Below are 16,275 nucleotides of genomic sequence, written 5' to 3' on the forward strand. Positions count from 1 at the left end.
GTGTGTGATTAATTAACTATTGATTTCATTAGTTAGCAGATTTGCCCAATAATGAGTTAACGAGTCATCCAGGTGGTACAAATGGTTTTCTGTTTGGCTTTAAAAGACCTGGTTGGTTTTGAGATTTTAGCCTGTGCAGTTGAATTGGTTTTCTTAGTGGCTCAGTTTGTGTTATAAAATGGGTTTGATTAAAATTACTGTTTTGGTAGTTCTTTATCACCAGTTACTATGGCATGGTGAGTTAAATTTTTGTTTGCTTTTAGTAAGTTTACTTGTCTGTTAAAAAAAAAAAAAAAAAAAGTCAAATGTGTTTCTCAGAATTCAGCTGCTTAGTCAAAGATGGATCCTTAGATTTATCCTTGAGTGATGTTGGGAGAGTAGTTGGAGAAAAAGGTTTGTAGACCTTGTTTGTTTCATAATATATACTCTTGTACTAAGATAATGAGTTTATACTAACCCATTTACATGGTTGTTGTTTTTGCTATTATTTAACAAAAAAAATGTATTTCTCTTTCTCCCTATCTCCAGACAATTCTAGCTCTGTCCAACTGCAGGGAACTTTTAGCCCTGAGGGGTCCAGTTCTGTCAATGCCACCTTCAGCCAGGACTATTCTGAGGGGTCGGGTTCAGTGAACGCCACCTTCAGCCAGGACTATTCTGAGGGGTCGGGTTCAGTGAACGCCACCTTCAGCCAGGACTATTCTGAGGGGTCCGGTTCTGTCAATGCCACCTTCAGCCAGGACGATGCTGAGGGGTCCGGTTCTGTCAATGCCACCTTCAGCCAGGACTATTCTGAGGGGTCCGGTTCAGTGAACGCCACCTTAAGCCAGGACTATTCTGAGGGGTCTGGTTCTGTGAACGCCACCTTCAGCCAGGACTATTCTGAGGGGTCCGGTTCTGTCAATGCCACCTTCAGCCAGGACGATGCTGAGGGGTCCGGTTCTGTCAATGCCACCTTCAGCCAGGACTATTCTGAGGGGTCTGGTTCTGTGAACTCCACCTTCAGCCAAGATGATGCTGTGGGGTCTGGTTCTGTGAACGCCACCTTCAGCCAGGACTATTCTGAGTGGTCGGGTTCTGTGAACGCCACCTTCAGCCAGGATGATGCTGAGGGGTCCGGTTCTGTGAACGCCACCTTCAGCCAGGACGATGCTGAGGGGTCCAGTTCTGTGAATGCCACCTTCAGCCAGGACTATTCTGAGGGGTCCGGTTCTGGGAACGTCACCTTCAGCCAAGACTACTCTGAGGGGTCCGGTTCTGTCAATGCCACCTTCAGCCAGGACGATGCTGAGGGATCCGGTTCTGTCAATGCCACCTTCAGCCAGGATGATGCTGAGGGGTCCGGTTCTGTCAATGCCACCTTCAGCCAGGACTATTCTGAGGGGTCCGGTTCTGTGAACTCCACCTTCAGCCAAGATGATGCTGTGGGGTCTGGTTCTGTGAACGCCACCTTCAGCCAGGACTATTCTGAGGGGTCCAGTTCTGTGAATGCCACCTTCAGCCAAGATGATGCTGTGGGGTCTGGTTCTGTGAACGCCACCTTCAGCCAAGATGATGCTGAGGGGTCTGGTTCTGTGTACGCCACCTTAAGCTGGGACGATGCTGAGGGGTCCGGTTCTGTCAACACTGCCTTCAGCTAGCATGATGCTGTGGGATCTATTGTTTTAGCCCCTGTCTATTTAACTTGACATGAGTCAAGATTCTGTGTAACAATAAAATTGGCTTTTGGAATGGGTTTCATGGTTTGGTTTGTCAACTCATCTTTCTTTTAGGTTTCACTAAGGTTTTACAGCCACTTGGATTAGTTTGTGATGGCTTTTATTGTCTTGTGGATGACAGGAGGCCTGTCTTTTGAGATCCAGTTTTTCTCAAGGAGTCTGTGAAGTACCGTGAACATTTATTCTTCCAGTTTGACTTCTTTGAGGACTATGATAGGAAAAAGTGACTGCAATATTTTGCAGATATTGTGATCATTCATAGCCTGGCAAGCCAGACCTACATCAAGATGTTGGGTCTGGCAACTCACCATAGACACAGCTCAATACGAGGGGCGGGATAAACGGCTGTCTTTCAAATTCCCTCTGCACGCATTAGGACAGCGCTTCAACCAACCAGAGCGTTTTCCCAACAGCGGAGCTAGTTGATAGATTCAACTTTTGCCATATCTGGCCGGCAAAACTACGAACACATCTTCCTTTTAAGAATGACTTAAGTGCTGTTCTATGCTCTTTTCTCAAAGAAAAACTTAACTCCAAGTCCTCCAGAGTCGCGGACAAAGCCGATTCGAAAGATGTTCGCCAGCAGCAGCCATTCTTTGTTTTCAAGTAGCAGGTAACCGTCGCAACTCTGTCGTCATCATGTTAAGCCCGCCCCGCCTACTCTATACACGATGTGATTGGCCTGACCCAATTTAGGTTTTTGCAGCTTGAAAGTCAGTGGAGAGTTGCTAGACTGCCCTGGCTGCAAAATACATTTTGCTGCCGCTAGGGTGCGTCTAGATTTCTAGGCTAGATCATTCATAGATAAGTGAATGATTGAGTCCTACTTACTTGTGGAAGTAGTTTGCCCAACATTATTCTAGTGTACTTCCCACGATATTACTCTGTAGGATTGGCTGAATGATGTGTTTGCTTATTTCATTTGCAGCACACAAATGATGTTGCATAATTTGAATATAAATTTTAATTGGTTAGTTTTGCTTTCAGAATTTGTCGAATGTCCCTAAAGCTCCTCTGGACTCTGCGAATGAAAGAAATGTGTAATAATTTTATTTATTTTTTTAAACGCACTATATAATTCTCAAAAAAGAATTATATCTATAAAAAAAAAAATCCATCATTCTAAAAAACTGTTATAGCAAACAGCCATTTGGTTGCTGATGATCTACAACACGGTAAGACAAAAACACTCATACTTAAATGAAAACTGATTGTTATTGATATACTGTACAGTTGTCAACATTTTAAGTGGATCAAAACCTTTCATCAAAGTTATACATGATTTTGAACAATACCCGTTTTTGTCTTAGGACAACTTTGATGATCCACTTCAAATGTTGACTACTGTAGATGAAGCTCATATTACACATGTTTTCTATACTTTGTTGATGTGTTTTCTTTTGAAAAATGAAGTTAGGCAGATCATTCATGTGTTTGGCCTTTTTTGATGAACATTAAAGTCCCTGTAAAGTCAAAATGAAGTATGTGTTCTGAGTTTGTCACACCACAGAAAAATGTGTAATTAGCCACCCAGCCAAATTTGAATGATAAAAAAAGCCGGCAAGTACATAAAATAAGCTATCAAAATCTTGAAAAAATGAGCAGTTGTCTCTGCTCTCAAACGCTGGGGGCGTGTCCACTGGCTGCGCTGAAACCACGCCCACTCGCGGGAAAGCTGCCGTCGCCTTACTCAACTGTCTGTCACCGCTACAGCCGGAATGGATGCTCCTAACAGCTTAATTGTTTTTACAAAGCCATACATGTTCGAGCCTGGACTACCTACTATAATTATAACATAAGCACACAAGGCAACTTACACTCATTGGTGGGCACGCACTGCCGACGATAGCACCAGTTGTCGGCGCGACGGGAGTATGAACACCGAGGCGAGAGATAGTCGGCTCGGCCTCATTCACCAGTAACAGCGGATTATCAGTGAATCCCAGTTGTCTCCAACGAAAGTTTATAAAACTATCCCGTGTAAAATGATCACTACAGAGGCAGGTTTTGGCGGTGATCCTCAGCTCTCCTCTCCATCAAGGCGGCTCTTCACTAAATTAATCCACCTCTTCTTGATAATTTTAATAAGGACACCGATCTGTTTTGTACGTGATCGCATCCAGGTAGTACGCATTTCCGTAACGAAGGCATAGCTAGCTAGCAAACTGTAGGCTGTAGTAACCATTGATATCATATAAACTCGCGATCGGCAAACTGATGTGAATGTGCTCTATTTATATTGTTAGGGGTGGGGACAGCGTCAGGGGCTCCAGTGCGTCATCAAGTAGGGGCGTGTCCAGGAGCTCAGGGGCTTCAGTGCGTCATCGAGCCCCCGTTTTAGCCCCGCCCAAAAAATCCGGAACACAGCAATGGTGAAAAACTGTTTAACGGTCTAACTCCACAATTCAGTACTTCACAGTTCACAGTCTTTGTAATATGTTTTAGCAAAACATTTCTAACATTTCTAATGTGTTTAGAATTTTTTTTTAGAATTGCCTTTACAGGGACTTTAAACTAAAAGCCGCAAAACACATTTTGTTGCAGCTCTTGGCTCCTTAATAATGGCAGAGAGTCTCTAACGGGTGCAATCGATTTTTATTCTTCAAGAATCAGCATAAGCACCGTGAAAACTAGAAGTAAACACACAAAAAGCTGGTTAATGAACCTTTGGCACAAATTTTCAAATAAATCCTCACCCCTTTTACAGTGCATCATCATGCATTTGTGTATATGTGCAATGCACATCAGAAGACCTTTAAAGCTATTTAAAAATAACAACACATAAAACAACAATTTGCTCACTAAACACATGCAACTTTCCTGGTACAAGATACAAAACAATTTCCAGTAACAAAACAATTTCCAGTAACAGACAATGTAGACATTTTACATCCTTAAGTTATGTAATTCCGTTTTCACAATGTTTTTGTGGAGTTGCTTTGTCTTATGTCCACACATTTTGTGCTGTTTTAGTTCAGAGACCATCAAGCTAGCGGCTAATTCAGGAAAGCAGCTAGTTTAAAGTTTGCACCATTGGTGAGTGGAGTGAGGTGTGTATAAATTTGGCTTCATGTATAAGAGAATGAAAGGCTTTAATGATGTAAAATGTGTACATTGACAGTTACTGGAAATTGTTTTGTTGTGTATCTTGTACCAGGAAAGTTGCATGTGTTTAGTGAGCAAATTGTTGTTTTAAATAGCTTTAAAGGTCTTCTGATGTGCATTGCACATATACACAAATGCATGATGATGCACTGTAAAAGGGGTGAGGATTTATTTGAAAATTTGTGCCAAAGGTTCATTAACCATTTACTTCTAGTTTTCACGGTGCTTATGCTGATTCACACTTACATATAATTTTGAGGGAGTAAGATTTAATGCGTATTTGGCGTGCTGTCCGGAGGGAGGGCTCCGAGCTCAGAATTCAGCCCGAACCCAGAGTACTCCCCCCACATGTTAGTGTTTAGAACTAGAAGTGTGGAGAAGGGGTGGTGGGGGGATGCTGCAAACTTTCAATGGATCGAGGTAAGACTGCTGAGTCTATATATACCCTCTTAATCATTGATTGCTGAGTGCTATCCACTCGTGTTAATTATCTGAACTTGCTCCTCCCGAACTTAGTTAATAAAACTTAATTTCTCGAAGAATAAAAATCGATTGCACCCGTTAGAGACTCTCTGCCATTATTAAGGAGCCAAGAGCTGCTTCAAAATGTGTTTTGCGGCTTTTAGTTTATGTTCATCAAAAAAGGCCAAACACATGAATGATCTGCCTAACTTCATTTTACAAAAGAAAATACATCAACAAAGTATAGAAAGCATGTGTAATATGAGCTTCATCTACAGTAGTCAACATTTGAAGTGGATCATCAAAGTTATCCTAAGACAAGAACGGGTATTGTTCAAAATCGTGTATAACTTTGATGAAAGGTTTTGATCCACTTAAAATGTTGACAACTGTACAGTATATCAATAACAATCAGTTTTCATTTAAGTATGAGTGTGTTTGTCTTACCATGTTGTAACTCATCAGATCAACAGCAACCAAATGGCTGTTTGCTATAACTGTTTTTTAGACTGATGGTCTTTGTGTGGTTAACACATTTTTTAGTTTTAGTTCTTTTTTTTTTAACAGTGGCAGAAATCTCTCTTCTTCCCCCTTAAAATAATATCACTGATGAAACCCTCTAAAGAAAAAAAAATTCTCAAGTTTAAAAATTTTTTTTTACAGTATGTATTTTTCTGCTCACCCTCATCATAAAGGTTAGCTGTTGCCTGTCTGTCACCCCCTGCTGGACTTACTTTCTAATGGGCAGAACTCAGATGAGAATTATATAATGCATTTTTATTTATGACACATTTCTTTCATTCGCAGAGCCCAGAGGAACTATAGGGACATTCGACAAATCCTGAAAGCAAAACTAACCAGCCTCTGATGGTCCTCGGTCATTTCTGACCGAATAATTTTCTGTTTTGAATTTCTAAAAATCACAGCTTCATCGGAAGGTTATGATACTTGGTGACTTTTCTGGGATTAGGTATGTGAATACAAAAAAAAATTGAGGTCATGATCCGAGCATGCTAAGTGGTCGTAAAAAAAATAGTCACACTCGTGGTCTTCGGTCAAAAATGACCGACCATAGGAAATGAATGGGAAATTTACAAAAACACAAAAATTCTCTGAATTTTTGTCTGTACAATCTACAAATCGGACACGATTCTAAAAAAAAGTACACCGCAGTAAAGGGGTGACACTCTACAACATCAAGAGTGCAAAAAATTCACACCCACCCACACACACACACATACAAACACACGTTTATACACATACACACCAATAAATTCAGATTACAAAAATCTGTTTTGAATTTTTAAAAATCACAGCTTCATCAGAATGTTACGAAACTTGGTGACTTTTCTGGCATTAGGTATGTGAACACACAAAAAAATTGAGTTCATGATCCGAGCATGCTAAGTGGTCAAAAAATTAGTCATGATTTTGGTCTTCGGTCAAAATTACCCCCATAGGAAATGAATGGGAAATTGACAAAAACACAAAAATTCTCTACAAATCAGCCACGATGCAGAAAAAAAGTGCTCAGCAATGAAGGGGTGAATCTCTAAAACATCAAGAGTGAAAAACATAACATAATTAATAATTATAATTAATATATGTATATATAATTAATATAATAATAATTAAAATTATTAAAATAATAATTAATAAAATGTTATAAACCTTGGCAAAAAGTATTATTTGAGAATTTCTAAAAAAATACATTCAATCCACATCTTAAAAGTAAGTAATTTGGTCCAAAAACAACTAGAATTGACAAACATCTCCATTTAGAGCTATACAGGCATCTAGTGGTAAACCCATGCAATAACATGTTTTATTTAATTTTATGTTTAATAAATTGATTAATTTTTTTTAATTAGATTTTTTTTCTGAAAGCCTAGTCTCTATTTTACCCGAAAATACTGCATAGAATAAAAAAAATAAAATAAAAAAAAATAATAATCATTATTTCCAATGGCAAAAAAATTGACTATAAATATTGCATAAATATAAGTTCAATCAAATTGTCTCAAAATTCTAAATTAAAAAGAATAAATATAGAACAAAAATAAATTTCATTGGTTTTTACCGGGATGGAGGAAGTTTAATTTTTAGGTGTCCGGTCATTTATGACCGGGAAGGCCCCCAGTGTGACTGCTAAACGAAGACCATCAGAGGGTTAAAGTTCATTCAAATTGTGCAAAATCATTTGTGTGCTGCAAATGAAATAAGCAAACACATTCAGCCAATCCTATAGAATAAAATCGTGGAAAGTACACGAGAATAATGTTGGGCAAACTACTTCCGCAAGTAAGACGGACTCCTTAATCATTCACTCATCTATGAATGATCACAATATCTGCAAAATATTGCAGTCACTTTTTCCTATCGTAGTCCTCAAAGAAGTCAAACTGGAAGAATAAATGTTCACAGACTTCTTGGGCAAAACTGGACCTCAAAAGACAGGCCTCCTGTCATCCACAAGACAATAAAACCATCACAAACTAATCCAAGTGGCTGTAAAACCTTAGCAAAATCTAAAAGAAAGATGAGTTGACAACCAAACCATGAAACCCATTCCAAAAAGACAATTTTATTGTTACACAGAATCTTGACTCGTGTCATGTTAAATAGACAGGGGCTAAAACAATAGATCCCACAGCATCATGCTAGCGGAAGGCGGCGTTGACAGAACCGGACCCCTCAGCATCGTCCCAGCTGAAGGTGGCGTACACAGAACCAGACCCCTCAGCATCATCTTGGCTGAAGGTGGCATTCACAGAACCCACAGCATCATCTTGGCTGAAGGTGGCATACACAGAACCAGACCCCTCAGCATCATCTTGGCTGAAGGTTGCATTCACAGAACCAGACCCCACAGCATCATCTTGGCTGAAGGTGGAGTTCACAGAACCGGACCCCTCAGAATAGTCCTGGCTGAAGGTGGCGTTCCCAGAACCGGACCTCTCAGCATCGTCCTGGCTGAACGTTGCGTTGACAGAACCCGATCCCTCAGAATAGTCCTGGCTGAAGGTGGCGTTCACAGAACCGGACCCCTCAGCATCGTCCTGGCTGAAGGTGGCATTGACAGAACCAGACCCCTCAGCATCGTCCTGGCTGAAGGTGGCGTTGACAGAACCGGACCCCTCAGCATCGTCTTGGCTGAAGGTGGCGTTGACAGAACCAGACCCCTCAGAATAGTCCTGGCTGAAGGTGGCATTCACAGAACTGGACCACTCTGCATCATCCTGGCTGAAGGTGGCGTTCATAGAACCCGACCCCTCAGAATAGTCCTGGCTGAAGGTGGCGTTCACAGAACTGGACCCCTTAGGGCTAAAAGTTCCCTGCAGTTGGATAGAGCTAGAATTGTCTGGAGAGAGGGAGAAAGAGAAATAAGTTTTTTGCTAATAGCAAAAACAACAACCATGTAAATGGGTTAGTATAAACTCATTACCTTAGTACAAAAGTATATATTATGAAACAAAAAGGTCTACAAACCTTTTTCTCCAACTACTTTCCCAACATCACTCAAGGATAAATCTAAGGATCCATCTTCGACTAAGCAGCTGAATTCTGAGAAACACATTTGACTTTTTTTTTTTTTTTTTTTTTTTAAACAGACAAGTAAACTTACCAAAAGCAAACAAAAAAATAAACTCACCATGCCATAGTAACTGGTGATAAAGAACTACCAAAACAGTCATTTTAATCAAACCCATTTTATAACACAAACTGAGCCACTAAGAAAACCAATTCAACTGCACAGGCTAAAGTCTCAAACCATCCAGGTCTTTTAAAGCCAAACAGAAAACCATTTGTACCACCTGGATGACTCGTTAACTCGTTATTGGGCATTCTGCTAACTAATGAGATCAATAATTAATAATCACCCACCATACTAGCTGATTTTAGGCTTGTTCGACTTCATACAGCGCTGCTTCTCCAGAGTGGCTGCAAGAGCTCTGATGACGACACAGCTGTTTCACGATTGGCCGGATTCACCGCATGACAACAATCACATGTATTTCGTGTTTATTCGAACACCTTCAGTTCCACTAATTCTCACAAATCTGTTTTATAACAGTAAAAGCTCTTTTCATGTAGTCGTGATGTTATATTGTGTCATGTTTATTAAAATAAAACTGAATAAAAAATCAATCAGATGAAGGTCTCTCAGGAGACAAGAAGTGAAACTAACATTGCATTCGGATGTGTCTTGATGACTTCCGACCTTGGAATGTGTCCTCTGAAGGCAGAATTTATCAGTTTTCGGATGCAGCCACCGTTTCGAAGCACTAGAAACACCAAGCGCTAGCGACACCTGCTGGTCAAGACTATATACTGTAACTGTCACAAGAACAGTTTCAAACATGTATAACATCTTTTACAAACCAAAGCAAATTAGCTTCTGGTTTGGCCAGAAAATTAACAACTCAACTGAACAGCTCTTTAGTATGAGTTTGTATCTGTTAGCAAGGTTTTTGAGGAAGCAGGAAGAGCAGCTTTTGGTTAATATATTGCAATTTCCTCCTCTTCACCAGAGGTTTTATTTTACTCTTCTGACCATTAATGGCATTTTCAGTGTTTCACTGCTCCGCTGGACAACTGACCTCAGATTGAAAGTATTTAAACTTTTTTTCCTGTCGTCAAACATCAGTGAACACTGGCTGCGCTCTTTGCAAAGCTGATGGTGGAAGGGCCGGGAAAGGACTTAGTGAAAAGAAATGTTTTGAGGTGTATTTTGAACACTGAGCAGGGATGGGCCAGAGCGGACGAGGAGTGGTAGACTATTCCAGAGTGTGGGAGCACTGGCAGAGAAAGCCCTGTCCCCAAAAGTCCGCAACCTGGTGCGGGGGGTGTCCAGCAGGTCCTTGTCAGAGGACCGCAGGGAACGTGACTGAGTGTAGGGGTGGAGGAGATCTGTGAGGTATTTTGGTGAGAGTGCATGGAGAGATTTGTAAGTGAGCAGCAAGATCTTGTAGGTAATGTGTGAATTAACTGACAACCAGTGGAGCTGTTGGAGGATGGGAGTGATATGCTGTCAGGGCTTTGTGTGGGTTAGAACCCTGGCAGCAGAGTTCTGGACATACTGGAGTCTGCTAAGGGCCTTGGTGGGCAGTCCAGCCAGGACACCATTGCAGTAATCCAGACGGGATGTGATGAAGGCATGGTTGAGTGTCTCAGTTACTGAATGTGTGAGAGAAGGCCGGAGTCGTGAGATATTTCTGAGGTGGTAGAAGGCAGACTTGGTAATATTGTTGATGTGTGACTGGAAGGAGAGAGTGGAGTCCAAGATGACGCCCAGGTTGCGCACCTCAGGAGATGGGGAAATGGAGCAGCCATCCACAACCAGGGCCAGGTCTCCAACTTTCTTGAGCAGTGGTGCAGAGGCCACCACCATGAGTTCTGTCTTATTACTGTTGAGTTTGAGTAGGTTTGTGGTCATCCATGATTTGAGTTCCTGCAGGCAGTTGACAAGTTGTGTGGGTGGGAGCTGGGAGGAGGGGTTAGTGCTGATATAAAGTTGAATATCATCAGCATAGCAGTGGAAGTTGAGTCCATGTTTACGGATTATATGACCTAGGAGTAGTATGTAGATGGTGAACAGCAGAGGACCAAGCACAGAGCCCTGGGGCACGCCATGGTTGGTGGATGCTGGATCAGAGTTGGAGCCATTTTGGGTGATGAATTGTTTCCGGTCTGTGAGGTAAGACCGGAACCAGGACAGTGCTGTGCCACTGAGGCAGATGAGCTCAGAGGCAAGGTGGAGAAGGATGGTATGAGAAACTGTATCAAAAGCTGCAGAAAAGTCAATGAAGATGAGGATGGTGATAAGGCCATTGTCAGCAGCAAGCAGGAGGTCATTAGTGGTTTTAATAAGGGTGGTCTCAGTGCTATGGTGGGTTCTGAAACCAGATTGAAGGGGTTCGAAGAGCTCATGGTGGGACATGTGATGTTGAAGCTGGGCAGCCACTGCTCTTTCCAGGATTTTGCTGAGGAAAGGGAGGTTGAAGATTGGACGATAGTTGTTGAGGTCGTCTGGGTCTGAACCTGGCTTTTTGAGAGTGGGGATGACTGCCACCATTTTAAAGCTGGATGGTACCACACCAGTGGCAAGAGATTTATAATGTCTTGCATTGGGTGGCAGAGGATGGGAAGACAGGCCTTGACCAGGGTGGTGGGCATTGGGTCAAGACTGCTGGTTGAAGTCTTGGCTGAGATGACCAGTTTTGTTACTTGGTCGGCATCCAATGGAGAGAAGGCAGATATGCAGCACTGAGGTGAGCGGGCAGCTGAGTGCTGAGAGTCCTGTTGGGGCAGGGGGAGACTGGAGCATGCCGGTGGATGGTGTCCACTTTCTGCTGGAAAAAATCCAGGAACCTGGAGCAGAGGTCAGCTGCGTCTGAGGGTTTAGCAGCATCAGGAGGATGAAGAACACGGTTGATGGTGGAGAAGAGCAATTTGGGGTGTTTTTGTTGGTTATTGATGAGTGTGGAGTAATACCTTGTTTTTGGCTGAGAAAGGGCTTCTTTGTAGTTCATGACCTGTTCTTTAAATGCTTCACGATGGACAGTGAGGCCGGATCTTCTGTATCGTCTCTCAAGCCTACGTCCTATGGTCTACATCCTGCGGAGCTCAGGGGTGAACCAGGGGGCAGGACGAGAGAAAGACACGTAACGCGTGGTAAGAGGAGCTAAAAAAGTCCAGGCTGAAAGAGAGGGCACGGTTGTAATGTTCCACCATGCTATCAACTAGTGGCCATCAAAAAGGGGTGGTGGGTGGCGAGGTGAGTCGCTAGGGAATCAGATAGCGTAGACACAGGGACCAATAATAGAATAGCATAGTGGTCAGAGACAGCCAGGTCAGTGCACTGCAGGTGGGAGGGGGTTATGCCAGTATAGCACACCAGGTCCAGGGTATGCCCTTTGTTATGTGTTGTATGAAATTGAAGCAGTCCAGCGGTAATAGAAAATCAGTAGCAAGAGAACAACTACTGGAATCCACATGAATGTTAAAATCACCCAGCAGGATAGTAGACGGTAGGGGTGCTAACTTCAGAAAAGGAAAATGAGGGACAATCGTGGTTCTTTATAGGAAAATGAGAGACACTCAAAATATTTGTACTGTATCACACAGTGTACGTCATTTCAGTGTCAGCAGTTAAGTATGTGTTTAAAAGTTTATCAGACATAAACACATTTGTATTGCTTAACCTATTTATGAACTATTTAATTCTAAAAGTAATTTTAATGTCATACATAAACAAAATTCACATTGCAAACAAACCATTGTTCAAAATAACAGCATTTATCTAAAATAGAAAGCTTTTTTTAACATTATACACTAGGCTTACAGTTCAAAAGTTTGGGGTTAGTAAGATAATATTGTTTGGAAAGAAATTAAAGAGATTAGGACAACCTGTAGCTGCGTGGACCCAGTCAACATGAAATTTATTTATTTATTTATTAGATTGGGACAGTGCCGGATTGTAGGCAAAAGCTCATTTCCATCCGTAGTCCCACGGGCTAAGATCACACATGTCACAAAACATTGCAGAATAAAATTTACATCTACAGTAAGTACATCGTTTATCAATAAATTATCAAAATTCCTATACAATATTCACATAAGACTTAAAAATTCATTCAGCTTCACAAACACTCATCCATGTACACATTACAAAATAAAGAAATTTAGAATAAGATACAACATACCCACTAATGTGTGCAACTTTGGTTTGCCCATAACCATTTTTTCAACTGGACTTTAAACGAGCTATATGTAGGGCATTCTCTCAGTGTTAGAGGAAGACTATTCCACAGGTTCCCACCTCGGACAGACAGGACCGTCTGACCGAAGGTGGTGCGCCTGTGGGGTATTATCAAGTCTCCTCTGGTGGAGGCTCGTGTGGTCATCTGCGAATATCAGACAGGCCATTTTCAAATTGATCATCTATGTTTTTTTAGAGTGGTGGGATAGCGTTTTTTTATCAAGTGTTTTTAATGCCTTTTTATAGAGACTTTCTATGGTTTCAAGTGTTGTGGGGCAAGCAAGAGACCAGGTAGTCAAGCAATAGTCAAAATGAGAAATAATCATTGAATAAATATATGTTTTAGCAGCACCCATGGTTAAATTATTTTGAATATGCCGGAAATTTTGAAGATTAAATTTGACTACCTGTGCTACTTTTTTTACATGACTTTTGAAGCAAAGTGTTGGATCAATGACTACCCCAAGGTATTTAAATTCTGAGACCAGGTCAAGCTCCACTCCATTCAGAAAGATATTTGATCTGGTTACTTCGACATGACGTTTTGAGAAGTACATGCACACAGTTTTTCTGGTGTTCAACATGAGGCATGAATCCTTGAGCCAGTCCTGCACATAGAATAGAGCAGCTGTGAGATCAGCAGCTGCTTGTTGGATGGTTTTTGCTTGAGTGTAAATTACTGCGTCATCCGCATACATCTGTGAGAAGACGTTTGGACATGAATTTGGTTATTAATAAAAAGAGAGAACAGAACCAGCCCATGGATAGACCCCTGTGGGACACCAACTCCGGAATCTAGACAAGGAGATTTGACACCATCTACTACCACGTACTGTTTCCTGTGGGACAGATAGGATTTAAACCATAAAAGTGCTTGATCAGAGATGTTAAACTGAGTCAAAGGCTTTCTTCAAATCTAAGACAGCTCCGACACAAGGACTCTTGTCAAGCAGACCTTTTATGTTTTCTGTTAACACACACAGGGCACTATCGGTGGAGTGATGAGTCCGAAAACCGAATTGTAGTGGATGTAATGAAGGTTGGACATTTTCCAGATGGGCAGTCAACAGTCTGACTACCCACTTCTCCGCGATTTTTGATATAACGGGAAGTATGCTGATAGGTCTATAGTTGGACATGTCTGTTGTAGCACCTGATTTGAACATTGGTGTCACTGCAGCCACTTTCCAATCTGCAGGGACTATAGAATGGTTAAAGGACATATTAAGAAGATGGGTGATTGGACTTACAAGAGGGTCCTTGTACTCTTTAAAAAAATGTGTATTCAGGCCAAATGCATCAAGGGCTTTTGAATTTTTCATGGCAGTAATCATTTTTGTTACTTCATAGTCTGAGATTTCAGTGATTTTGAATACAGACTGATGTGGATCAGTAACATTGTCAGAACACAGAGATGAAGCAAAATGCTGCGTAATCTCTTTCACAGAATTTATAAAGAAACTGTTGAGATTGGTGGCTATGGAAAGTGGATCTTTAATAATCGAGTCATTAATTTGAAGCTCCATTCCTTATTATTTTTGTTTAATTGTCGGCCAAGCAGTTTATTTAGTTTTTGCCATACTAATTTTCCATTGCCGTTTGCATTCTCTATTACTTTAATGAAAAAGTTAGCTTTGGCCTGTCTCAGACTCTGTGTTACCTTGATTCGCATGTGAGTAAACTTCTGACGGTCTGTTGTTAGACCTGATTTCAAAAATTGCTTTAATAGCAGGTCTCTAGCTGACATCAGATTTTTACATTCTTTATTCAGCCATGGCAAGTGGCACCTTTTTTTACGTTTATATCTCCCTCTGCTCGAATGGGTTGAGATAACATCCTTCAGAGATTTTATAAATTTACTGCTGCAAAATTCAGGATTGTCACAAGACAGGATTGTATCCCAGTCCAGTGATGACAGGGCTGTGGCCACATTTTGTCGTTGGCTGTTAGGTATAAACTCATAAGGATACCTATTATTTGTGGAATAAAAAAAATCATTATTAACCCTCGACTTGGACAGTTTCCTAGAAAAAATTATAATATTATGGTCTGAAAGACCAGTCAGGAAATTGTAGGATCTAATTATCCTTTCAGGTCTGTTGCTGAAAAGTAGATATATTTTAGTTTTAGAGTGTTTCGTAATCCTGGTTAGTTGCTGAACAAGTTGGAAAAAATGTAGATTGTCAGTATGCTTTAGTGTTTTCCTATCTTTCTTACAGTGTTTTCCTATCTTTCTTACAGTCCCAGTTCACATTAAAGTCTCTAATTACAATAATTTCATTGTACTTGTTGTGTGTTGTGTGATGTTTAAGTAGTAAGTCACTGCTTTCCTGGTGCTCGTGTTTCTGAAATCGCTGCTCGCGTTCCCGAGATCCTGAACGGTGACAAGCGCGTCGGAACTGTGGTCCTGCACGCGGGAGTGAACGACATCAGGCTGCGCCAGACGGAGATTCTGAAGAAAGACTTCAGGAATCTAATCGATACGGTACGCAGTACATCGCCTGAAACAACGATCATTGTGTCAGGACCGCTTCCCACGTACCGACTAGGGCATGAAAAGTTCAGCAGATTATTTGCGCTAAATGAATGGTTAATGTCATGGTGCAATGAGCAGAAACTGCTCTTTGTAAATAATTGGAATCTGTTTTGGGAGCGTCCTAGGCTTTTCCGTGCTGATGGCTTACACCCAAGCAGATTCGGAGCGGATCTTCTGTCAGATAACATCTCCAAAATGTTAAATACCCTTTGACTAGTAACCAAAAGTCCAAATCATAGTCTCTGCTGCACCAATTCAACTGATATAAATACTAGTGTAGAACATTGCATAGAAACCGTGTCTATTTCTCGTTTAGTGAGATCAAATAATAAATCTAATGCAGGATCTAGGAAAAATCTAATTGTTATTAAAACAGAAAATGTTGCTATTAGTAAACAAAAACTATTTCTAAAGCTAGGTCTTCTAAACATTAGATCACTCACACCTAAGGCAGTTATTGTAAATGAAATAGTCACAGATAATAGCTTCGATATACTTTGCCTTACTGAAACCTGGCTTAAACCAAATGATTATTTCGGTATTAATGAGTCTACTCCTCCTGGATACTGTTATAAGCATGAGCCCCGTCTGATTGGTCGTGGCGGAGGTGTTGCAACCATTTATAAAGATATTCTAAATGTTACCCAGAAAACGGGTTATAAGTTTATTTCATTTGAAGTACTTGTACTAAA

At 41.1% G+C, this 16,275-nt stretch overlaps 1 protein-coding gene and 2 long non-coding RNA genes across 3 annotated transcripts in view; 2 read left to right on the forward strand and 1 right to left on the reverse strand.

The window, feature by feature from the left end:
- Positions 1-119: 119 nt before the first annotated feature.
- On the forward strand, positions 120-884 carry LOC309490145. Its single transcript, XR_014202602.1, has 3 exons — positions 120-236; positions 319-393; positions 529-884. It is a non-coding gene; the product is annotated as an uncharacterized lncRNA (long non-coding RNA).
- Positions 885-956: 72 nt separating this feature from the next.
- LOC309490146 lies at positions 957-1,900 on the reverse strand. Its single transcript, XR_014202603.1, has 3 exons — positions 1,496-1,900; positions 1,406-1,450; positions 957-1,135 (listed from the first exon to the last, which is right to left on the reverse strand). It is a non-coding gene; the product is annotated as an uncharacterized lncRNA (long non-coding RNA).
- A 5,954-nt stretch (positions 1,901-7,854) lies between these two features.
- Positions 7,855-16,275, forward strand: part of LOC309489973 (uncharacterized protein) — a gene marked incomplete at its 3' end in the record, with an annotated part of 85,769 nt that continues 77,348 nt past the window's right edge. The window contains exon 1 of the mRNA XM_082158928.1: positions 7,855-8,489. Coding sequence (XP_082015054.1) covers positions 7,943-8,489 — 547 coding nt within the window. The 5' untranslated portion in view covers positions 7,855-7,942. The remainder of the gene's footprint in view (positions 8,490-16,275) is intronic.

This window comes from Leuciscus leuciscus (assembly GCF_965113295.1).
Source record: "Leuciscus leuciscus genome assembly, chromosome: 25".
Classification (NCBI taxonomy): Eukaryota; Metazoa; Chordata; class Actinopteri; order Cypriniformes; family Leuciscidae; genus Leuciscus; species Leuciscus leuciscus.